Here is a 24532-nt window from a genome sequence, read left to right as displayed (position 1 = left end):
GGCAATACTTAGCTGCCGCTTTAGGCATAGCTGTTTGCCGCTTTAGATTGGCAGGTATCTGGTATTGCCACCTTAGGTTGTCTGATCAACCGATTTTGGGGAAAAATTTCCTATTGGTATGACTTTTTCTTTCCCGTACATCTACCATACTCTTGGAATTCATCTATAATTCGTAGCTTTTTGGTGTGAGCTCCCATTGTAGTGTAGCCTTAGCCTTAACTAGTAGTAGGTAGAAAAATTTAATTGGTGTGTATATTTTTGTAATACTTATCATTTTGAGGAAAGAAATTTCATTTTTCCCTTGTGAGGATGAATAAAAAAAAAAAGATTATGTGACTGAAACATACTCATTGAAATTTTTCTATCTTTACAGGTGGCTGACGGCATGCATTGCTCAATGGTAACCTGCACCAGGCGGAAAAATTTTTTTTCCCAAACAGGAGTGTAGTTTAGGGCAGGGCTTCATGCGCAGAAAACAGATTTAAAGGGTAATTACTTCATTATGGCTGCATTAAGATTTGATGGGTAAATACTTCATTAAAGATATGATCCGTAATTGCATTCATAAAGAACTGAAATGTTTTTAGATGGCTGTGTCCTGTCCACCAGCCTAGAGTTAATTCAAAGTTTTTACTCACAATGTTCTTAAAGTTTACTTAAGCTTGAAGAGATCATACCTACAGAAGATAAGAGCTATTTACTATAGATTGCTGATTTTCCCCATAATCAAATCAACAGTCACACTACCTGTTTATTCAGCAAGCTCAAGGCAAGAAAAGATAATGGAAAGTTCAACAGCTCTAGCTGGGTCCCCTTGCCCAGTATAAACTCAAGGGGTGATGACCAGTGCCCAGTTCATTCTTGATTGTTGACTTTTTACCCAGATCTCTGGGCATTCCACCATATTTTATTGTGTAGTGAAAAGCTAGGGTGTGGTCGGCATTCGGGCACTAAGCAGTCTGGGTGCTATGTCCGGCTGCAGTCCGCAAATCACTACATCGTGTTCGCTAACGAGACCCAGTTTGCAAAAAGGTAAGCATATATGCATCATCGAAGTGGTGTGTACTAGGGAGTATCTATGAACTACAGACGTAGGATGGACAGGCGAGTGCTTGTGAACAGATGCTCGTGGTGAGCTACCGAAATAGCAGGACCAACAGAGTATGCATGCGCTACCACTATAGAGCAAGCAGGTGATCGTAGGAAAGCTACCGAAGTAGCTCTCACCTGGAAAGGTGATCGCGCTATGAAAGTAAGGTCAGGTTGAGAATATGCAAGCGCTGCCAATGCACTGCGAGACAGGAACTCGCTAAGTGTGACCAGAGTTGTGAGTAGACCTCCGTCAGCGAGCGGAGCTCACCCGCCACCTTGTTAATGCTTGGTGGTTGGGTGTGCAACACTGCACAAGACTCTCGCTAACATTGGGCCTACATGCCTGAGCAACATGAGATCCAGCACGATCACTTGTTAGCACTCACACAGGAGGTTGATGAGTTGCCGTAAGCGTTCCTACAGGAGGAGATGCAAGCTCGTATGGTAGGTAGTGAGAAAGGCAATGGTGTTTTTCCCATTCACTGCTGAACAGAAGGAAAAGCAAGCTCTTCCCTATTATTATCATTATTATTACTTGCTAAGCTACAACCCTAGTTGGAAAAGCAGGATACTATAAGCCCAGAAGCCCCAACAGGAAAATAGCCCAGTGAGGAAAGGAAACAAAGTAAAATAAAATATTTTAAGAACAGTAATAACATTAAAATTATATTTTCATAATAAAATAAATTTTTGAACATACTCACCCACTGGTTATATAACAAAAGCTTATTCTTCTGTCCGGCAGAAATTCAAAACTCGCAGCAATCGCATAGATATGCCAGGTATAGGCCACCACAGTAGCTAGGCCGAACTATTCCTCTCAGCACCAGATTTTCCATGCCCATAGGTCTCTAGAGGGGAGGAGGGTGGGATTTTAAGTTATATAACCAGCGGGTAAGTATGTTTAAAATGTTATTTTGATAATAAAATAAATTTTTGAATATACTTACCCGGTGATTATATAAGCTGCAGCTCTGCTGCTCGACAGAAAACTCTACGGAAAAAATCCGCCAGCGATCGCTATGCAGGTAGGGGGTGTACTTCAACAGCGCCATCTGTCGTGCAGGTACTCAGTACTCATTGTAAACAAAGAACTCAATTTTCTCCTCGGTCCACTGCGTCTCTATTGGGGAGGAAGGGAGGGTCCTTTAATATATAATCACCGGGTAAGTATATTCAAAAATTTATTTTATTATCAAAATAAAATTTTTCAATATTTAACTTAGCCGGTGATTATATAAGCTGATTCACACCCAGGGGGGTGGGTAGAGACCAGCAATAAATGTTTACATTATTATGAGCTAAGGATTTTTTATTTCATTTTAGAAGTTATCAAAATAACAAACATAAAATAAATAAGTACCTGGTAAGGAAGTCGACTTGAACAATTACTCTGCCTTTTTAAGTACGTCTTCCTTACGGAGCCTCGCGATCCTCTTAGGATGCTGAGCGACCCCTAGGATCTGAAGTATGAAGGGTTGCAACCCATACCACAGGACCTCATTAAAACCTCTAATCTAGGCGCTTCTCAAGAAAAGAATTTGACCACCCGCCAAATCAACCAGGATGCGAAAGGCTTCTTAGCCTTCCGGACAACCCAAAAACAACAATAAAAACATTTCAAGAGAAAGATTAAAAAGGTTATGGAATTAGGGGATTGTAGTGGTTGAGCCCTCACCCACTACTGCACTCGCTGCTACGAATGGTCCCAGGGTGTAGCAGTTCTCGTAAAGAGACTGGACATCTTTAAGATAAAAAGACGCGAACACTGACTTGCTTCTCCAATAGGTTGCGTCCATTATACTTCGCAGAGATCTATTTTGTTTAAAGGCCACTGAAGTTGCGACAGCTCTAACTTCATGTGTCCTTACCTTCAGCAAAGCTTGGTCTTCCTCACTCAGATGGGAATGAGCTTCTCGTATTAACAGTCTGATAAAATAGGATAAAGCATTCTTTGACATAGGCAAAGATGGTTTCTTAACTGAACACCATAAAGCTTCTGACTGTCCTCGTAAAGGTTTAGTTCGTCTTAAATAGAACTTAAGAGCTCTCACAGGGCATAAGACTCTTTCTAGTTCATTTCCAACCATATTTGATAGGCTTGGAATATCGAACGATTTCGGCCAAGGACGAGAAGGTAGCTCGTTTTTGGCTAGAAAACCAAGTTGTAAAGAACATGCAGCCGTTTCAGATGAAAATCCGATGTTCCTGCTGAAGGCGTGAATCTCACTGACTCTTTTAGCTGTGGCTAAGCAAACCAGGAAAAGAGTCTTTAAAGTGAGATCTTTAAAGGAGGCTGATTGTAGCGGCTCGAACCTTTCTGACATGAGGAATCTTAGTACCACGTCTAAATTCCAACCAGGTGTAGCCAAACGACGCTCCTTCGTGGTCTCAAAAGACTTAAGGAGGTCCTGTAGATCTTTGTTGTTGGAAAGATCTAAGCCTCTGTGACGGAAGACTGATGCCAACATGCTTCTGTAACCCTTGATAGTGGGAGCTGAAAGAGATCTTTCTTTCCTCAGGTATAAAAGGAAGTCAGCTATTTGAGTTACAGAGGTACTGGTCGAGGATACTGATACTGACTTGCACCAGTTTCGGAAGACTTCCCACTTCGATTGGTAGACTCTAAGGGTGGATGTCCTCCTTGCTCTAGCAATCGCCCTGGCTGCCTCCTTCGAAAAGCCTCTAGCTCTCGAGAGTCTTTCGATAGTCTGAAGGCAGTCAGACGAAGAGCGTTGAGGCCTTGGTGTACCTTCTTTACGTGTGGCTGACGTAGAAGGTCCACCCTTAGAGGAAGAGTTCTGGGAACGTCCACTAGCCATCGAAGTACCTCGGTGAACCATTCTCTCGCGGGCCAGAGGGGAGCAACTAACGTCAACCTTGTCCCTTCGTGAAAGGCGAACTTCTGCAGTACCTTGTTGACAATCTTGAATGGGGGGAATGCATATAGGTCTAGATGTGACCAATCTAGGAGAAAGGCGTCTATATGAACTGCTGCTGGGTCCGGGATTGGTGAGCAATATATTGGGAGCCTCTTGGTCATCGAGGTTGCGAAGAGATCTATGGTAGGCTGGCCCCATGTGGCCCACAGTCTCTTGCACACATCCTTGTGTAGGGTCCATTCTGTTGGAATGATTTGTCCCTTCCGACTGAGGCAATCTGCCATGACATTCAAGTTGCCTTGGATGAACCTCGTTACTAGTGAAATGTTTAGATCTTTTGACCAGGTGAGGAGGTCCCTTGCGATCTCGTACAACGTCATAGAGTGGGTCCCTCCTTGCTTGGAGATGTACGCCAAAGCCGTGGTGTTGTCCGAGTTCACCTCCACCACTTTGCCTTGAAGGAGAGACTTGAAGCTTTTCAAGGCCAGATGAACTGCCAGTAGCTCCTTGCAGTTGATATACATTGTCCTTTGACTCGAGTTCCAAGTTCCCGAGCATTCCCGACCGTCTAATGTCGCGCCCCAGCCCGTGTCCGATGCGTCCGAGAAGAGAACGTGGTTGGGAGTCTGAACAGCCAGGGGCAGACCCTCTCTGAGGCTGATACTGTCCTTCCACCAAGTCAGGGAAGACTTCATCTTCTCGGAAATGGGGATCGAGACCGCTTCTAGCGTCTTGTCCTTTTTCCAGTAAACAGCTAGGTGATAATGAAGAGGACGGAGGTGTAGTCTTCCTAACGATACGAACTGTTCCAGGGATGATAGCGTCCCTATCAGACTCATCCACTGCCTGACTGAACATCGTTCCTTCTTCAGCATGTTCTGGATGCATAACTGGGCTTGACTTGTTCTGGGGGCCGACGGAAAAGCCCGAAAAGCTAGACTGTGAATCTCCATCCCTAAATACACAATAGTTTGGGATGGGACCACTTGAGACTTTTCCATATTGACCAGGAGACCCAATTCCTTGGTCAGATCTAGAGTCCACTTTAGATCCTTCAGACAGCAACGACTGGAAGAAGCTCTTAGAAGCCAGTCGTCCAAATAGAGGGAGGCTCTGATGTCCGCTAAATGAAGGAATTTGGCAACATTCCTCATCAGCCTCGTAAACACAAGAGGAGCTGTGCTTAGGCCAAAGCACAGGGCTTGAAACTGGTAGACAACCTTTTCGTAAACAAATCTCAGAAAAGGTTGGGAGTCTGGGTGGATGGGGACGTGAAAGTATGCGTCCCTTAGGTCTAAAGAGACCATCCAGTCTTCCCTTCTGACCGCTGCTAGAACGGACTTTGTGGTCTCCATGGAGAACGTCTGCTTTGTGACAAAGACATTCAGCGCACTGACGTCTAGCACCGGCCTCCACCCTCCTGTCTTCTTTGCCACTAAGAAGAGACGGTTGTAGAAGCCCGGGGTTTGATGGTCCAGGACTTTGACTACCGCTCCCTTTTCTAGTAAGAGAGACACCTCCTGTTTCAATGCTCGTCTCTTGTCTTCCTCTCTGTACCTGGGAGAGAGATCGATGGGAGACGTTGCTAGAGGGGGTTTTCGTACAAATGGGATCTTGTACCCCTCTCTGAGCAACTTCACAGATTGTGCATCTGCGCCTCTCTTCTCCCAGGTCTGCCAGAAGTTCTTGAGTCTGGCTCCCACTGCTGTCTGAAGAAGCTGGCAGTCAGACTCTGCCTTTAAAGGACTTGGTTCCTTTCTTCTTCCCACGTCTCCCTTCGGCACGAGCACCTCCTCTGCTGGAGGCTCTGCCACGAAAGGGCGGAATAAATCGGGACGCTGGAGTGTCCATCCTTGGTCTAGCTGACAAGGTAGGCAAAGGGGTGGCTTTGCGGGCAGAGGACGCAACCAGGTCATGGGTGTCCTTCTGTATCAAAGAAGCAGCAATCTCCTTAATCAAGTCCTCTGGAAAAAGGCACTTAGAGAGAGGAGCAAACAGAAGTTCTGATCTTTGACACGGTGTCACTCCAGCTGACAGGAAAGAGCAAAGGTTCTCACGCTTCTTGAGGACTCCGGATACGAACGATGCAGCAAGCTCACTAGATCCGTCACGTATGGCCTTGTCCATGCAGGACATGATGAGCAAGGAAGATTCCTTCTCAGTCGGGGAGATCTTCCTGCTCAAAGCTCCTAGACACCAGTCTAAAAAGTTGAAGACCTCGAAGGCTCTAAATAACCCTTTCAACAGATGGTCTAGGTCCGAAGGTGACCAGCAAATCTTAGAGCGTCTCATGGCTAGCCTGCGGGGAGAGTCTACAAGACTTGAGAAGTCGCCCTGGGCAGAGGCAGGAACTCCCAAGCCGAGAACTTCTCCCGTGGCATACCAGACGCTCGATCTGGAAGAGAGTCTAGCAGGGGGAAACGTAAAGGCTGTCTTCCCTAGACTCTTTTTGGACTGCATCCATTCTCCTATAACTCATAAAGCTCTCTTGGACGAGCGTGCGAGGACGAGTCTAGTAAAGGCAGGCGAGGATGACTGCGTACCTAAAGCAAACTCTGACGGAGGAGAGCGCGGAGCCACAGACACAAACTGGTCCGGAAACATCTCTTTGAACAGAGCAAGAACTTTTCTAAAGTCCAAAGAGGGTTGCGTGGACTTGGGCTCGTCAAGGTCCGAATGTGGTTCATCAACGTGTGCCGCATCGTCATCATCAGAGAGTCCATCATCCGAGTATTGAGGAGGAAGCGGCAATGGAGTAGGTATCGGCTGGTTAGCTGAGTCCGGTCGCACGGGTGCACGCGTGACTGAACCGGACGCAACGTCATGGAACTGTTGCCCAGTCTGTGAGCTGGCAACAACCATAGCGGCGCGGGGACGCACAGCGTCTACTCCAGACTGTCTAGTCTGATGTGGGAGAGCAGTGGCAACCACACTGGGTTGCGGAGGTTGACGCACCGCGTCAAAACAAAACAACTCTGACGGTTGTTGTACCTCGCGAACGTCAACGGAAGGTTCCGTGCGTCGCTGAACGTCAACATGCGGCTGGCAGGGCACACTGGAACGCATGGGTGGCGGGACTCTCTCAGCTGGAGTGCGCAAGAAGGTCGCCTCAGCGTCCACAGGACGCACAACCGAGTGTGTGGTTGGTTGTAGGCAAGAGGCTGGTGCAGCAGCAACCTTCTCCGCACGAAAGTCCTGCATCAGAGACGTTAATTGGTACTGCATGGTCTGCAGCAAAGACCACTTAGGGTCTGCAGGAGCAGGTGCGGCGACAGACGGTGTAACTGCCTGAGGCGGTACCGCTTTGCCTCTCTTAGGAGGTGAGCAGTCGTCGGAAGACTGCAGCGAGTCCGAACTGACCCAGTGGCTACAACTGGGCCGTTGGACTTGCGCGGAAGGGACCGACTTGCGCTTAAGAGGTCGTGAGACCTTGGTCCATGGTTTCTTACGAGAAACCTCTTCCGCAGACGAGGAATAAAAGGGCTCTCTCGTCTTAGTGTGGGTGGGGCGATCTTGGGTAGATACGCCCAAAACCACGGAGGGAACGTCTGTTCGCTGGTTAAAGCCTCTCGAACCCATTGGTCGTACGACATTGCTTCTCCCCTGGACTTGGGAGCTTGCAAGAGGTCCCGGACTAGGAGGACGACAGGCACGAACAGACGAACCCTCAAGCGCAACACTATCCACAACACTATCACTCACTTTACCACTTCCCACTGCACTTTTACACTTCAGCTCCTTGACGTCCGCCATGAGCTGGTTACGGTCACTAGCCAGAGACTCAACTCTCTCACCCAGAGCATGGATGGCATGCATCATGTCAGCCATCGAAGGTTCCTGAGTGCCAGAAGGGGGATTAGGAGCAACCACTACAGGGGAAGGAATAGGTTGTGGGGCATGAGGAGAGGAAAAATCAACAGAACGAGATGAACTTCTCCTGACTCTATCTCTCTCTAGCCTACGTGTATATTTTTGGAATTCGATAAAATCGAATTCCGAAAGCCCAACGCATTCCTCACATCGATCTTCCAATTGACAGGTTTTATCCCGACAATTGGAACAAACGGTGTGAGGATCGATAGAGGCCTTCGGAAGACGCCTTGAACAGTCCCTAGCATTACACTTCCTGAATTTTGGGACTTGAGAAGGGTCAGCCATTTTGAATTGGTCAAAGGGGAATTCAAAAACTATCCAAAGTCATCAACAAATAATCCGATATCAAAAAAAGAATGCAAGGATTTATTGAAGAGAAAGCCTGCACAGCGAAAGCTTAAAACTAGAATAGTGTACTTCACCAAATAGTTGTGAAAACAAATCCAGTTAGTAACAGCGAATTAGTAGGTCTTGCCGGTAGCACGACAGAGAGAAAATTGAGTTCTTTGTTTACAATGAGTACTGAGTACCTGCACGACAGATGGCGCTGTTGAAGTACACCCCCTACCTGCATAGCGATCGCTGGCGGATTTTTTCCGTAGAGTTTTCTGTCGAGCAGCAGAGCTGCAGCTTATATAATCACCGGCTAAGTTAAATATTGAAAAATTTATTTTATTATGAAAATATCATTTTTAAACATTTAAACTTAACCGCTGGTTATATAACAATAGCTGATTGACACCCTTGGTGGAGAGTCAGAGAAGGCAACATTAATGGAATTTCACTTAAGAGTTAAAAACAAAACTAGCTTAAGGGTTCGTACCTATTAAGGAAGCTGACTTCAATGATTCTCTGCATTATTAAGTCTGCTGTCCTTTGAGAACCAGCGATCCACCCAGGGGGCTGAAGAACTATAGGAGCTGTCAAACGGTGAATAACCTATATGCTGAGTGGACCTCAACTAATACCCTTGTCCCGGGCACTCTCAAGGAACAAATGACCACCTGACTAAGTCAATTTCCTCCAACCATAAAATTATATACAAGTTCCAAGAGGGGAAAAGGGTACTAGGGATTAAGGGAGTGTAGTGGTAGATCCTTCACCTACTACTGCATTCGCTACTACGAATGGACCCAAAGTGTAGCAGTCCTCATAAAGAGCCTGGACACGTTTTAAATAATATGACGCGAATACAGATTTACTTCTCCAAAACGTTGTATCCATTATACTTTGCAGAGAACGATTTTGTTTAAAAGCTACATAAGTTGCCACAGCTCTAACTTCATGAGTCTTAACCTCAAGGAGCTTAAGGTCTGCCTCACCACAGTGTGTGCGAGCTTCTTTAATCAAAAGTCAAATGAAATATGATAAGGTGTTTTTAGACATAGGTAAAGCAGGCTTTTTGACTGCACACCAAAGAACATCTGAATTGCCTCTTAAACCTTTTGTCCTGTCTAGATAGAACCTCAGTGCTCTAACAGGACAAAGAACCCTCTCCAGTTCCTCACCCACCAAATCAGAGAGGTTAGCAATTTCAAAAGATTTTGGCCATGGGTGAGAAGGACGTTCGTTCTTGGCTAGAAATTCAAGCTGCAGGGAGCATATAGCTTTGCCGTCTCTAAAGACAATGTTCTTGCTGAATGTGTGAACTTCACTGACCCTTTTAGATGTTGCTAAGCTTACTAAAAATAAAGTCTTTAAAGTCAGATCTTTAAAAGAAGCAGAGTTCAAAAGTTCGAATCTGTCACTCATAAGAAATTTTAAAACCACGTCTAAATTCCAGGCTCGTGAATCCTGTTGAAGTTTCTTAGAGGTTTCAAAGGATCTGAGAAGATCCTGAAGGTCCTTGTTATTCGAGAGGTTTAAATGTCTATCCCTGAAGACCATTGCTAGCATACTCCTGTACCCCTTGATGGCTGAGGAGGAGAAATTGTGCCTTCTTCTAAGCTCTAAAAAGAAATCTGAAATTTGAGCTATAGAGGTACTGGATGAAGAAACTCAGTTAGCTTTACACCATGCTCTAAAAACTTCCCACTTGGATTGGTAAACCCTAATGGTAGAAGTCCTTCTTGCTCTAGCAATAGCCTTGGCTGCCTCCTTCGAAAATCCTCTAGATCTTGCAAGTTTTTTGATAGTCTGAAGGCAGTCAGACGTAGAGCTTGGAGGTTTAGATGGTTTCTTGTCAAGTCGGGTTGTCTGAGAAGATCTATTCTCAATGGCAAGCTTCTTGGAATGTCCACCATCCATTCCAGTACCTCTGTAAACCAACCTCTTGACGGCCAGAAGGGGGCTATTAGCGTCAATCTGGTTCCCTCGTGAGACACAAACTTCTGTAGTACTTTGTACAGCACTTTGAATGGAAGGAAAGCATACACATCTAGGTGTGACCAGTCCATCAGGAATGCGTCTATGTGTGACGCTTCGAGGTCCGGAACTGGGGAGCAATAAGTCTCTAGTCTTTTCGTTTTCGAGGTCGTGAATAGATCTATGAGAGGGCGACCCCAAATCTGCCAAAGTTTCTTGCATACATCTAGATGCAGTGTCCACTCTGTGGGAAGAACTTGATTCCTCCTGCTGAGGCTGTCTGCCCTCACATTCTTTACCCCTTGAATGAATCTTGTCAACAGGGATATCTTTCTTTGTTGTGCTCAAACGAGAAGAGTTCTTGTTATCTCGTAAAGTGGCCTCGAATGCATTCCCCTTGTTTCGTTATGTACGCCAAAGCTGTGGTATTGTCTGCATTGATTTGTATTACTTTGTTTAGTACTAGCTTCTCAAACCCTTTGAGAGCCAACAGGACTGCTAACAGCTCCTTTTGATTGATGTGGAGACTTCACTGTTGTTTTGTCCACAGACCCGAAATCTCTGACTTTCCCAGTGTTGCTCCCCACCTCGAGTCCGAGGAGTCGGAAAACAACACAAGGTCTGGGTTCTTTTGCTCCAAAGAGAGATCTTCCCGGAACCTGTTTATGTTGTTCCACCAACGAAGGCACTCTTTTATTGGTTCCGTAAGAGGAATACTCTTCTTGTCAAGGCTGTCCTCTTTGTTCCAATGGCAACTGAGATGGAACTGAAGGGGTCGTAAATTTAGTTTCCCCAGACACACAAATTGTTCCAGTGAAGAGAGAGTTCCCAGGAGACTCATCCACTCCCTCACTGAACAAAACTCCTTCTTTAGAAAGGCACAAAGCTTTAGGAGAGCTAGCTGTATTCTTGCAGGTGATGGAAAAACATGAAAAGCCATACTCTGAATCTCCTTCCCTAAATAAAGAATCTTCTGGGATGGGATCAATTGAGACTTCTCTAAATTCACCAAAAGTCCTAGTTCCTCTAACAGACTCATTGTCAGACGCAAATCCTCCAGACAGCAATTGCGTGAGGGGGCTCTTAGTAGCCAATCGTCCAAGTACAAAGAGGCTCTGATGCCTCTTGAGTGGAGCATGCTTGCCACATTCATCCTGATCTTTGTGAAGACTAGAGGGGCGGTGGTGAGGCCGAAACACAAGGCCCGAAACTGGAATACTTCCTTCCTGTACACAAACCTTAGGTAACATTTGCAATTTGGGTGAATCAGGACATGAAAATAAGCATCCTGGAGGTCTAATGAGACCATCCAGTCGCCTTTCCTTACTGCTGCAAGAACCGTACTCTGGGATTCCATAGAAAACTTTGTCTTCTGGACGTAGTTGTTGAGGGCACTTACGTCCAGGACTGGCCTCCATCCTCCCGAGTTCTTGGGAACCAGGAACAGTCTGTTGTAGAAGCCTGGTGATTTTAAGTCCCGTACCCTCTCTATTGCATTCTTCTCTAGCAAGAGAGACATTTGAAGCTGCATGGCCTGCCTCTTTGATTCTTCCTTGTATTTGGGAGAAAGATCCACAGGGTTTGAAATTAACGGGGGTTTCGAGATAAAAGGGATTTTGTATCCCTTTTTTAAAACTAGAACGGACCAAGGGTCCGCTCCCCTTCTCTCCCAGGCCTGCCAAGTTGCTTAGCCTGGCCCCCACTGCTGTCTGAAGGCAAAGGCAGTCAGACTTTGCTTCTGCCCGACCTAGAACTTCTCCTTGTTCTGGCCCTTCTACTATCGGATCTGAAGCTGCCTCTACCGACTGTTCTTCCACGAAAAAACTGTGTTGTTTGAGGGAAGGTAGAATCCTCCTTGAATCTACGGGCAGAGAATGACATTGGAAGAACCTTCCTTGCGGATTTAGAGACTAGGTCGTGAGTAGCTTTTTGAGTAAGGGCAGCAGCCACCTCCTTTACTAGTTCCTGAGGGAAAAGAGAAGGAGAAAGAGGTGCATAAAGCAATTCTGACCTCTGGAATGGAGCGACTCCCATAGAGAGAAAAGAGCACATAGTTTCCCTTTTCTTAACAACTCTGGCTGTGAATAGGGCTGCTAATTCATTTGAGCCATCTCTAACAGCTTTGTCCATGCAGGACATTAAATGAATAAAGTTAGAAGTCTCAGGGTCCTTTAAAGCAGAAACTTTCTTTCCCAAGGTACCCAGAGACCAATGAAGGAAGTTGAAAACTTCAAAAGCTCTATATATGCCCTTGAGAAGATGGTCAAACTCAGTCATAGACCATAAAATTTTTGTCCTTCTCATAGCTAAGCGACGAAAAGAGTCTACCAAACTCGAGAAGTCGCCCTGGGCAGAGACAGGAACTCCCAAGCCTAGGACACCTCCTGTTTCATACCATACGCTAGACTTGGAGGCTAACTTGGCTGGAGGAAAAGAGAGGTTTGTCTTTCCTAGAACTTTCTTAGATTGCATCCAATTCTCCATCAACTTTAATGCTCTCTTAGAAGAGCGGGAGAGAACCATCTTAGTAAACTTTGAAACTTTTGATGATAATCCCACGGTAAACTCCGATGGAGGTGAGCGAGGAGCTACAGGAGTAAAGCTGTCAGGAAATAATTCTGAAAAAACCAACATAATCTTCTTGAGATCTATAGAGTGTTGTGGTGTTTTATTTCCTTCCTCCTCCGGGACAATGTCCAATGGCTCATCCAGAGAGGAATGATCATCCTGATCCTCTTCCAAAATAATTCCAGCTGCTGTAACAGCTTCTTGTTCCGAAAAGCGCCGCTCGCGAGCATAAGCGTCAGCAGTGCGGTGCGCACGATCAAGTCGTTCAGTCTGTTTGTCAACTTGACGATCAATAATATTGCGCTTGGCATCACGTCCGTGCGCATGTTGTACTGAATTTGACTGACGTTGGGCGTCACGGTATGCTTGACGTTTGACGTCACATTCGTGTTGTTCTAAGTCCCGTTTAGCCAGGCGCGCGACGTCATGTTCAGGCGTCTGGCGCGTGACTTCGAGCTCAGCCGCCTGGCGCTTGTCGTCGCGCCTGGAATGATGACGCTCGACGTCACGCTTACTCGCTGGATGTTTGCTGTCAAGAGAAATAGAAACTCTATGAACAATAGCAGTCTTAGTAGTAGCGGTCTTATCACCCTGCTCAACATCACGTATAATGGTAGGCCGCCTGTGCGACATCGCGTCACGATCGGAATCATGACGAACCAACGCTTTGCTGACAGCGGGCTGATAAGATTGCATAAACGTTGAGAGTTGCTGCTTCATGTCAAGCAGCATAGACCAATTAGGATCAACCTTAGACGACACAAGAGTCGAAACTTCTATTGCAAATTCGTCTTCTTCATCGCTCGCATAACGCTCCACATTATCGGGAGATGGAATCCAGTCTGATGGAAGCGGCGGTGCATGTACCGTAACACCAGACTCAGGAACAAGCTCTGAATCAGTCTGAATCATATCCTTGTCAACCTCCGACATCTTGTTAAGACGTTTAGGAGGAAAATATTGAACAGACGATTGAAAACACTCTGGCGAATCCCAATGGCTACAGCCACGCACTTGCAGTGATGGATCGCGTCGCTGCGCGCCTTCATCCGCCTTTCTTTTAGGAGGTCTGGAAGCATGACGCCAGACTTTGCCATGTGTATCTTCATCTGAAGATGAGGATAAAAAACTAACCTCACCTTTCCCATGGTGAGGGTGAGCGATCTGTGACATTGAGACAACAGGAACGCTCGAGGGAACGTCTGCGCGACTAATGACGCCTCTCGTTCCCTTTCGCCGATTGACTTTACTTCTCCCATGGGTTCGGGAGCTTGAAAGAGGTCTAAGGCTATGTGAACGACAAGATCGCGCAGACGCACCCTCCACATCACTGAACACATTAATAGCACTTTTAATATTACCACTTTTAAGTTGATTAACATCGAACATGAGTTGGTTTCTGTCCGCTGCTAGCGATTCCACTCTTGAACCAAGAGCCTGGATTGCTGTCATCATATCTTTCATTGTAGGCTCAGATGGAGCAGAATTAGGTTCAGGATCTACCATTACAGGGGAAGAAATAGGTTCAATGATATTAGAAAAAGATAAATCTCTAGATCGAGAAGAACTACGCCTAACTCTATCCCTTTCTAGTTTGCGAGAGTAGTGCTCATAAGCCAACCACTCACTCTCGGATAATTCAAAACATTCTTGACATGGATCTTCAAAAATACAAATTTTACCCCTACATTTAATGCAAATCGTATGGGGATCAACAGAGGCTTTTGGAAGCCGAGTTTTACACCCATTCACATACTTCCTATATGAAGGGGAGGGGTCAGCCATTTTGAAAAGTAAATAGAGAGATCAAAATCAAGCAAGGGTAAAAAAATAATTCAAATAATCCAAATTCAATAGGTATTCAAGAGAATCCGAAAGCGAGTCCAATAATGCGAAAGTCAATAACCAAAAAACAACTGTACATCACCAAGAACACTGTTAATTCCAGATAAACGGCGAGTGAATTCCCAAAGGTGTTGCCAATATGGTGGTAGAAGAAAATCTGGTGCTGAGAGGAATAGTTCGGCCTAGCTACTGTGGAGGCGCTAGTGTATACCTGGCATATCTGTGCGATTGCTGCGAGTTTTGAATTTCTGCCGGACAGAAGAATAAAGCTATTGTTATATAACCAGCGGGTAAGTTTAAATGTTTAAAAGAAATGTTTCCTATCTAAACTATAAAAACTTTAGCAGAACATGATGAAGAGAAATAAGATAGAATAGTGTGCCCGAGTGTACCCTCAAGTAAGAGAACTCTAACCAAACACAATGGAAGACCATGATACAGAGGCTATGGCACTATGCAAGACTAGAGAACAGTGGTTTGATTTTGGAGTCCCCTTCTCCTAGAAGAGCTGCTTATCATAGCTAAAGAGTCCCTTCTACCCTTACCAAAACAAAAATAGCCACTGAACAATTATAGCCCTTGGGTGAGGAAGAATTGTTGCCAGGTGTATGAGGACAGAGGAGAATCTGTAAAGAATAGGCCGGACTATTCGGTGTATATATAGGCAATAGGAAAGTGAACCGTAACCAGAGAGAAAGATCCAATGTAGTACTGTCTGGCCAGTCAAAGGGCCCCGTAACTCTCTAGTGGTAGTATCTCAACTGGTGGCTGGTGCCCTGGCCAACCTACTACAGTACCTCTTAGGAAATGAAGCATGAGGCGCATGACCCAAAGGACCTGGCCTCACAAAATGCCAGGCACCTTGTAGGACATGATAGCGAGGGGCAGGTCTTCATACCCTCTAATCGTCTCACTCCAAAGAGTAATGCTCCGAGGAGCTGGAACAAAGCCTGTATGAATCCAGTACTCGTTTCATCATCCCCCCAAGGGGAAGACCACTCAGGTGAGGAGGACCTCACTGGCAAACGAAAGAGGTGCTTAACACCGGGTGGTGGAGCTAACAGGTTCATTTGCACTGAGCGAACTCAAGTCAGCTTCTGGATTTTTCATGAATAGCTTGCCCAACTGGTCACTCCGAGGAGCGCTAGGCTACAACTGCTTTCGTTCATACCGAAGCTGCATGAACGATTGGTGTTAGAGCAGAAACAAGTAGTGCTGCAACTGAGGACATGAGAAGCTCTGGAGCGTAGCCTGCCCCAGAGTCTCTGAGGGGAAGATTGAGGTCAACTCCTAGGAAGGCATATGTGTGCTCCCACTGTGCCCCCAAATGAAGAACCTTGAACAATCGTTCCTTCGTGGGAGAACCTGAGATTCCCAAGGAAGAACCAGAGCTGATGCATAGCATAAGCAGACAGAGACTCCCCTCTGGCTGAAGGTGCCGTCACTTCGCGAGGGGAATTGACAGGGAACTCAGCAACAGAGCGTTGTCCGGGGGTTAGTTGGCCACCACACTTGCTCGCTCATCCTCCAGAGGAGATTGAAGGAGCAGAGTCAGTGGGGAGGGAACGAGACGTCAGAGTAATCAGTCAGGATATCATCAACTTTGAGGAAGACCCCCAAAGGCAAGAATCCCTTTTGGACTTCTTCCAGCGCCGCCTGACCCGCACCTACTCAGAGGATGGCCACTCTCTCCACTCACTAGAATGTTCCCGTGTGAACAGGCATGACATTTGCAAGCAGGGAATAGGGCATGGGGATCCGTCTCCATGGCCAACATAAAGGTGCCATAAGGGCAGCTCTCCACACCAGGATAAATCTGCATTACAGCAATCCCAAAAACACAAGCACACCTGAAAAGAAAAAGATGTAAAAGTAACAGCCAGTTTAATAGGTTAACGAGGAAGAGCAAGGAAGAAAGTGACATCATATCACCAGTGTGTGTGAGAGCGGGGTGGCTGGTCTATCCCCCGCTACCCACGGCTAATTAACGGCAGGGTTGTTTACCTTGTTAAAAGTTTTATGGCTGGTTCAGCTGTGCCCAAGTAATATTCTCATATAAAGGTTTGTAGGAGGTATCACAACAATTGAAAAACTGTGCCGCATATTAAAAGCATTGTATACAATTCATATATTACAAAACATAAAATCTATGATTTTCAAAAATATCTGAGTATTTACCGAGTCTGCAGGACATTCTTGGATATCTTCAATATCACAGTTCATGATTGTACTAATCTGAAATGATAAACTCTACATTAAAAAACCACATTTAGGCAATGTAAAAATGACAAATTTGGAAGTAATTTGTATTTTTCCCAACAATACAAACCTTAGCTATTTATTAGGCGTATTACTTTCAGCGAAGCTGAAATAACGAGCCATTGGAATTTAGCGAGGGTTAACTACCAGTCCTGCTAGTTAGAGAGGGGTAGGGGGAGTAGCTAGCTACCCCCCTCACTCATACACCTGTGACTGAGCTTCACTTAGCTTGGAGATAGGACTTTGACAGGGGAAAGGGTTGGCAGGCAAGTACTGTATGTATAAATAGCTAAGGTTTGTATTGTTAGGACAACTACAAATTACTTCCAAATTTGTCATTTGCTCTGTAACTGGAATACAAACCAACGCTATTTATTAGGGGTGACTCTCATATTAGAAGGGTGGATGTCCCTGCCAATCTGGCATTTTGGCCTTACCCAGGTTACTCCCTGTTGTGCAGGTTAGTGCACAAATAAGGAGACCCTAACACCTCGCTAAACCTGCTAAGCATGGTCTACGGCCTACGCAAACTGTGTGTGATTAAGTACTAGCAATGTGAATGTCAAGGTAAAAGTTATTACGAGTCTTGTAGGAAATAACCGAGGAGACAGAGATATTCCCAATATCACCTCGCCAGGGTATGGAGACGCAACAGTACTGGGACAATATTACGTTACACAACGGAGCAATGGTTTACCTGCAGTGGTTTAAGGTCCGGTTGTGCAGAGGACCCAGGATGCTGATTTCCCCAAGAGAGGGGAGGATGAAGAAAAGAAAAGAGCCAGACATTCCTTTCATACATTCAGACTAAAACCCAGGTAACCAATGCCCTCAACTTTCTGCTGCTTCTCCAATAAGGAGCTTGAGGTACTAAACCAGCTGTTGTGCAGCCACCAGAGGGCTGATAGAGAATGTATTGAGGTTCCTGTGTGCCAAATCTTGCAGGTAGTGGGCGGTAAGAGTAGTGTAGTTTGGCATTTTCACACGCATGCTTGCAATACCTGTCACAGAGTACAGTGGTTCTTTTTAAAGGCCAGGGATGTAGCAATGCCCCCTGACATCGTGGGACGATGTGATGGAGGAGGATCAGAATTCAGAGCAAGGTCAATGACCCTGCGAATCCACGAGGAGATTGTGTTTTTCGTGATCCTCCTCTTGATTCTGCCTGTGATGACAAAAAGTGAGGGCACTCTGGGCGGAGCTGCAGCTGTTCTCTTCCTGGGCATAGTAACAGATGATCTGTTTCGTCGGTTACAGAGCGGAGACTCGTTATCCGGAAGGAGTCGAATCTAGAATCCGAAAGCCCCGGATTCTGAATCTTTGCAACAAACTCGGGGACGAACTGAAGCTTACCTCTCCCCATCCCTTTGAATGGGCGACGTCATACGAGAGACCATGAAGTTCTCTAACTCGTTTGGCCAAGGCCAAGGCAAGTAGGAACACCGTGTAATAGTTTGCACAGAGATTCTTTTGGGGACCGAAAGACGCATTTCTTCCCGCAAATACTTGAGAAACTCCGCTATCGCTGGAATAGTGGCATCGAGTGGCTAAGATCCCTTCCACGACACCAACAACAAAAGACATTCCACTTCGCCTGGTAAACTGAAGCTGATGACTTTCGCAGATAACCAGACATCCTTCTCGCAACATGTTGCGAAAATCTTCTCTGAGTGAGGAGATGCTGGATAGTCTCCAGGCATGAAGACGTAGTGAAGCTGTTGCCTTGTGGTAGATGTTGGGCGGTGGTTGTCTGAGTAGATTGTGTTGTGGAGGAAGTTCTCTTGGCAGCTCCGTCATGAGAAGCAAAATGTCCGGGAACCACTCTATGTGACGCCATAGCGGAGCTATGAGGGTCATCAAAAGATTGACCAATGTTCTGGTCTTGATGAGTACTCTTCTCATCAGACAAAACGGTGGGAATGCATAAACATCAATGTTGTCCCACCGTTGTTGGAATGCATCTTGCCAGAGAGCCTTGGGGTCTGGAACTACGGAGCAGTATAACAAGATCCTGAAGTTCAGGGCTGTTGGGAACAGATCCACAGTTGGAGAACCCTGCAAAGTAAGGACTTTGTTGACTACTAGATGATCCAAAGACCATTCGGAACCCACTATCTGTGATGCTCTGCTTAGATTGTTAACGAGCACATTCCTCTTGCCGGGAATGAAGTGAGCTGATAGTATTTCTACTGCTAGATGAAATAGGGGCTGCAAAATAGTACCTACTTGCTTATTTATGTAAGCCCCTACTGTGGTGTTGTCGTTCATGACCACCACCCAGTAACCCGCCAGGAACTGCTGGAACTCTTGAAGGGCCAGATATACAGCCTTCATCTCTAAGAGATTTATGTGAAGGTACTTTACGGACTCTGACCAAAAGCCTAAGGCCAGGTGGTGCAGCACGTGGGCATCTACCCTTCTTTTGATGTGGCCGAAAACAACGTCAAATCGAGAGGAAGGACGAGAAGATCGACACCCTTCAGCAGATTCTCGTCTGCCAGCCACCATTCGAGATCCGTCCTTTCCTCTGGTTTAAAGGTTTAAAGGCTGCTCATGCATGGCATAGGCAAGGGACAGTGACATTACCCTAGAGACTGACCATATTACATATAATCAGCGCCCAAGCCCCCTCTCCATCCAAGCTAGGACCAAGGAGGGCCAGGTTATGGCTGCTGATGACTCAGCAGATAGACCTAAAGGCTCCCCCAAACCTCCAATCCTTAGCTCACAAGGATGGAAGTTGCTGAGACCAGAGGAACTTGACGAGACTAAGCGGGACTCGAACCCCAGTCTGGCAATCACCAGGCAATGACGCTACCACCAAGCCACCACAGCCCCTGGGAATCAAAGTGTCCGGGAAATCGATGGCCGGATTCCAATTGGACTTCAGGCTCCACTGGAGAGATCGAATCCTGAGGCGGACGTTGAGAACAAGACGGGCCAAGGATGATGTCCGAGGAGACATAACCACTTCTGGGCTGGGAGTTCTCCTCATCTGAAAAAAGGCCTTGCGACCTTTCTCAGGCTCTCTATCCTGTTGTCTGATGGAAAGGCTTTGTGTAATTTGGTGTCTAATATCATGCCCAGGTATACCAGTCTTTAAGTAGGAAGCAGGGATGACTTCTCGAGGTTTTCCAAGATCCCCAGATCTTGGCAATCTCTCAGAAGTTTGTCTCGGTACTGAAGAAGGGTTGCCACTGTCTATCAGCCAGTTGTCCAAGAACCAAAGGCAATGGAGGCCAAGCCTGTGTGCCCAGGATGACACTCGGGTAAACACTCTTGTGAAGACCTGAGGTGCTGTGGAAAGGCCGATACACAGCACCTTGAACTGGTATATTTTGTTGTCAATGTTGAATCTTAGATACTGTACTTCCTTGAATATGGATGGAATGGAATCTGGAAGTATGGATCCTTTAGATCCAGTGTACACATAAAGTCCTGTGGCCTTATAGCTAGTCTGACCGTGTCTGCTGTCTCCATGCTGAACGAAGTCTGTTCAACAAAATTGTTCAGATCCGAGAGGTCGATGACTGGTCTCCAGCCTCCAGAAGCCTTTTTCACAAGAAAGAGTTGACTGATGAAGCCTGGGGACCAGTCAAGGACCTCCTGGAGAGTGCTCTTCTCCAACATGGTCTGGACTTCGGCCTGAAGGGCCTTCCCCTTTGCTGATTTCATCGCAAAGGAGCTCACAAGCACTGGATTCTTGGTCAGTGGAGGGAGAGATGAGATGAACGGGATCCGATACACCGAACAAATCACAGAGACCGTCCAAGGTTCGCCCCTGAGCTGCATCCACCTGGTCCAGCAGCTTTGTAGGCATCACCCCACTAGTGGACAAGCAAGGGTATCGTCTGTCCTAGCATTTACAGCTTCTGTCGCCGCCTCTCTGGTGTTTTCTCCCACGGTTGGACTTGGTGCCTTCCCGGTCCTTGACAGGAAAAGGTTTTTTAGACACATTTATGTTCGCTGCCATTTTATTTGATGAAGGTTTCGGTTGGCTGGTCTTTGGAGGGGCTGGAGGTCTGTTGGACCGCAATGTCAGGGCCTTATGAAGGAGGGAGTCGGTGTTGGACTTCCTTCACCTTTCCGCATCCTGCTCGACTTTCTTAGGCTTGAATAGGAAAGACGGGGGTTTTTCCGTCAGTGACGGAAGAGCGAGAGTCCAAAACTGACTTTTCCCTCTGAGAGCCTCTCAGGTCAGTGGGTGAGGCACTGGTAAGTAGAAGCAATGCAGGGTTTACAGGGGAAACCTCTGATCTTGGAGCCCTGACTGGAGTCAGCTTGACTCTCAATGATGAAAGTTTGTCAAGAGTTCCTCTCTTCCTCTTCAGGGGAGAAGCCGTCGGGGTCCATTAGCCTAGGTCAGTCAAGACCAAGGACGTCCCTAGAGAAACCAAGGGGGCATCCTCAGGTCGTGCATAGAGCAGAGGGACCAGGAACCACTGGCAGAGACGGAAGATGATGCAGAAGATGTAGCTTCAGGAGTCGCTAGTTGGGCAAATGGTAGACTTTGACGCTGACGCCCACTAAAGATCTGCATCCCGGTGCAGGAACTGCAGCAATGCCTCCTTGGGAGGAGAACCAGGCAAACCCAACAAAGGCCACATCTGCAATAAGGGAGAAATAGATAAGGCCTAACTCGGGGGGAGAGACGGGGAGCCTCACTAGGGGAGGCAGCACCGTCTCTCGAGGACCAAGGTTGACCAGCTGTTAAATAGTCCAGGCTACTACTCGTCGGGCCCCCGGAGGAAGCCATTCAAGCAGAAGCTTTGGAGGAAGGTCAAGAGGTGGAGGAAAAAGCCTTGGGTTTCTTCTGCTTCAAAGCTGCCTTCGAAGGAGAAGAGTCCCGCTAAGACTTCTTCTTCTGCCTGCACCCAAACCTTTCCCACTGGGAGACAGACCACTCCTGACACTCATCACACTTGTTGTCTATGTTGCAGCGTTGACCTCTGCAGACAGCGCAAAGGCTGCGGGGATCTATTTCCAAAGCGGACATGAACTGCCGCTTGCCGCAGGTGCGGCCCTCCGATCCGGTACAGGTACGCATGGCTGCAAAAGAAACTCAGCATACACATACAAACACACTGAAAAGAAAAAGCAAAAAAATAGATTAATGGCAGTCTAAAATGGAGAGGAGGAAGCGCGGTAACAAACGTTCTCTATCCGAGCCAAAAGCAAAGAGGGGCTCAGTCACAGGTATGTGTGTGAGTAGAGTATCTAGCTAAGTCCCCTAACCCCTGCTAACTAGCTGGATGGGTAGTTAACCCTCGCTAAATTCTAATGGCTTGTCCTTTCAACAAAAATACCCCTAATAAATAGCGTTGGTTTGTATTCCAGTTATGGAAGAAATATAACATTAAAAAATGACAAATTTCTAAGAGTATTTTGTATTCATTCTAACTATAAAAACCTGAGTGCTTTACATAAAAAGAACGAAAATAACGAAGCTGGAAACATAGCAATTAAAAATTAATAATAAAGTGTTAACAACTGACAGATAATTATCAGCCAGTATAAGGGAGACTATGCCCCTATGCTGACTCACTGACAACTCACTTAAGGCAGCAGCTGGGACTTTCTATGGGTTGGTGTTGGTGGGAAAGCATGAGTACTCAGGTTTGTATAGTTATGAAAAATACAAATACAGTAACTTGAAAATAGTTTTCCCTAGTTCTTACATAAATACAAATCATTGTTCTTTACAGAGGAGACTCATCCTTATGCTAGAGGAAATCCCCTTTTCAACTGGCGGGATAACTTAATCCATAATACTGTAGTGTACTCAGAACTCATGCATCTGGGATGCTGAAAGAGTCAAGGATGCTACCAATACGTGTACTAGTGGTTTAGTAATACTAGCAGGTTCACGACCCTGCTTCAAGGGTTGTTACGAGTTTAATATCTCTGCGTTATAGATCTGGCTTACTGTAAACGTGTGATGTACTTGCTTTAATTGTGTTGTATGGCTGATTACGTCACATTCCCCATATAAGAAGTGTGGGGAAAACTCCTCTGTACCTGAGTACAGAACAGCCACAAGCTGAATGAGACCTACCTGCATCAAGATTAAGTACAGCTGGCAAGGTCTTTAAAGCTGTACCCAAAGAGAGGGGAAGACTGAAGGGGAAAAGAAAAGGCCAGTCAATCTTTCCTTTCATCCCAGACTCCGATGCTAAAGGTCCTGTGAAAGGACCTAAGATAGCTATACCACTTGTGCAGCTACAACAAGCCCTAAAAGATTAGAGACCTATAGGTTACATCCCAGTAAACGTCGTCTGACATCTCAATTGTACCCTAATTACAAACACCACAGAAAAATTCTAAAAGAGAGCTGAAAAGGTACCCACAACTTTGACTTTAGTTCTTCCTGAAGAACAAAGAGAGGGCAGCTAAAGGGTATGGTCAATGACCTCCCACAGCCTTAAAGAAAAGATTTCTTTGTTCCCTTTCCCTTTTTTTTAAGCACTGACAAGAAGTACTGCAGGTGTGGTCTTAAAAATAAGAGTAACCAAGTCAGACCGTTGATTCTTTCCTCCCAGTTCACAGTCAGGACCCAGGATCCATGAGTTCACTTATTCTGGTTTCTGACCCACAATACTGTGTATGAAGGACAGGAATTGTCTTCATATCCCAAAATCAGGAATGTAACATGAGGAACTATACCACTCATAGGTTCCTTCCGCCGCTACCCATGCAAGAAAGGAGACTTTTCCGATGGAAAGCTCTTCTTTGTAGTTCAACTAATATTCTTACCAGGCCCTCTTAAGAGAATGGCAGACTTCGTTCACTTACCTGGGTGACAGTCCCTCTTTTTGAAGAAGAGGTTCCCATCCCAACTACGTACATACTCATAAGGATTGCCCTACTGCCCACGCCACCTCAATTATTAAAGGGATGATTCCATGACCAGAGATAGACCTCTATCGCTGGTTCCGAGCAGGAAGCTTTATTACGTATCTGAATCATGTCTGATGACAGTCTTGTCCTGGCTAGCTCTGAAAAGTCTTCTCCTTAACGGGAAAGCAACCGCTCATAACCCACACTAAACGAATATTCCGAGAGATGCCCTTCCTTGAGGCACCAAGAAAAATCCTATTCACAGCCTGACAGTTTGACAGCCTGACAAGGATGCTTTTTAGTCTTCATTCCATGACAAAAATCAACACCAGAAATTCTTTCAAACCTTTATTCTGCAACATCAAGAAAGATTGCCAAAAGTAACTATGTTTCTAAGTGGAATAAATGGGAAGCACTTAAAAGTACAAAATGGACACGTGACAAATGTAATGGAGTTAAGGTCTACTTTTGATAAAGCAGATGAAAGATTGTTCATTCACATTAATCAAGCTTTCAAATCTGAAAGAGTCTAAAGTCTACCAATTGCCTTTTCCAACACTGATGTATTTGCGTGTGCCATTTACTATTACCCCATTGTTTTTTTTTAAATCTAATGGTTTGAAGATAATTTGGACTCTCTCTGGACAGGGGCACAAAATACGATACCTTCCAGTGCATGACATATGAGAAGTAGTAGAAAATCAAGTTATTGAAACATTATAGGCTATTTGTTCACTCAGTGGTTGTGACACGGCAATCAACGTTGGGACAAAGCATACATCTCTAAAGCAAGGAAAAGATTATGCATATATTTTTGAAGACCTGGGAGGGAAGACATACCAGACATCATGCTAGAAAATGCTGAGGAGTAT

The 24532-nt window shown here is 45.9% G+C and overlaps 1 protein-coding gene across 3 annotated transcripts in view; it reads right to left on the bottom strand.

The window, feature by feature from the left end:
• Nucleotides 1-16874, bottom strand: part of LOC137642602 (cytosolic Fe-S cluster assembly factor NUBP2 homolog) — a 164827-nt gene extending 147953 nt beyond the window's left edge. For 2 of the 3 annotated variants that reach the window (XM_068375303.1, XM_068375304.1), the window contains exon 1: nucleotides 16743-16874. In XM_068375303.1, coding sequence (XP_068231404.1) covers nucleotides 16743-16787 — 45 coding nt within the window. In that variant the 5' untranslated portion in view covers nucleotides 16788-16874. The remainder of the gene's footprint in view (nucleotides 1-16742) is intronic. The other variant, XM_068375305.1, reaches the window with a different exon arrangement.
• Between the last annotated feature and the right edge of the window lie 7658 nt (nucleotides 16875-24532).

The sequence above is a fragment of the Palaemon carinicauda genome, chromosome 6, assembly GCF_036898095.1.
Source record: "Palaemon carinicauda isolate YSFRI2023 chromosome 6, ASM3689809v2, whole genome shotgun sequence".
NCBI classification, from domain to species: Eukaryota; Metazoa; Arthropoda; class Malacostraca; order Decapoda; family Palaemonidae; genus Palaemon; species Palaemon carinicauda.
This window is presented reverse-complemented; position numbering and strand designations above follow the sequence as displayed.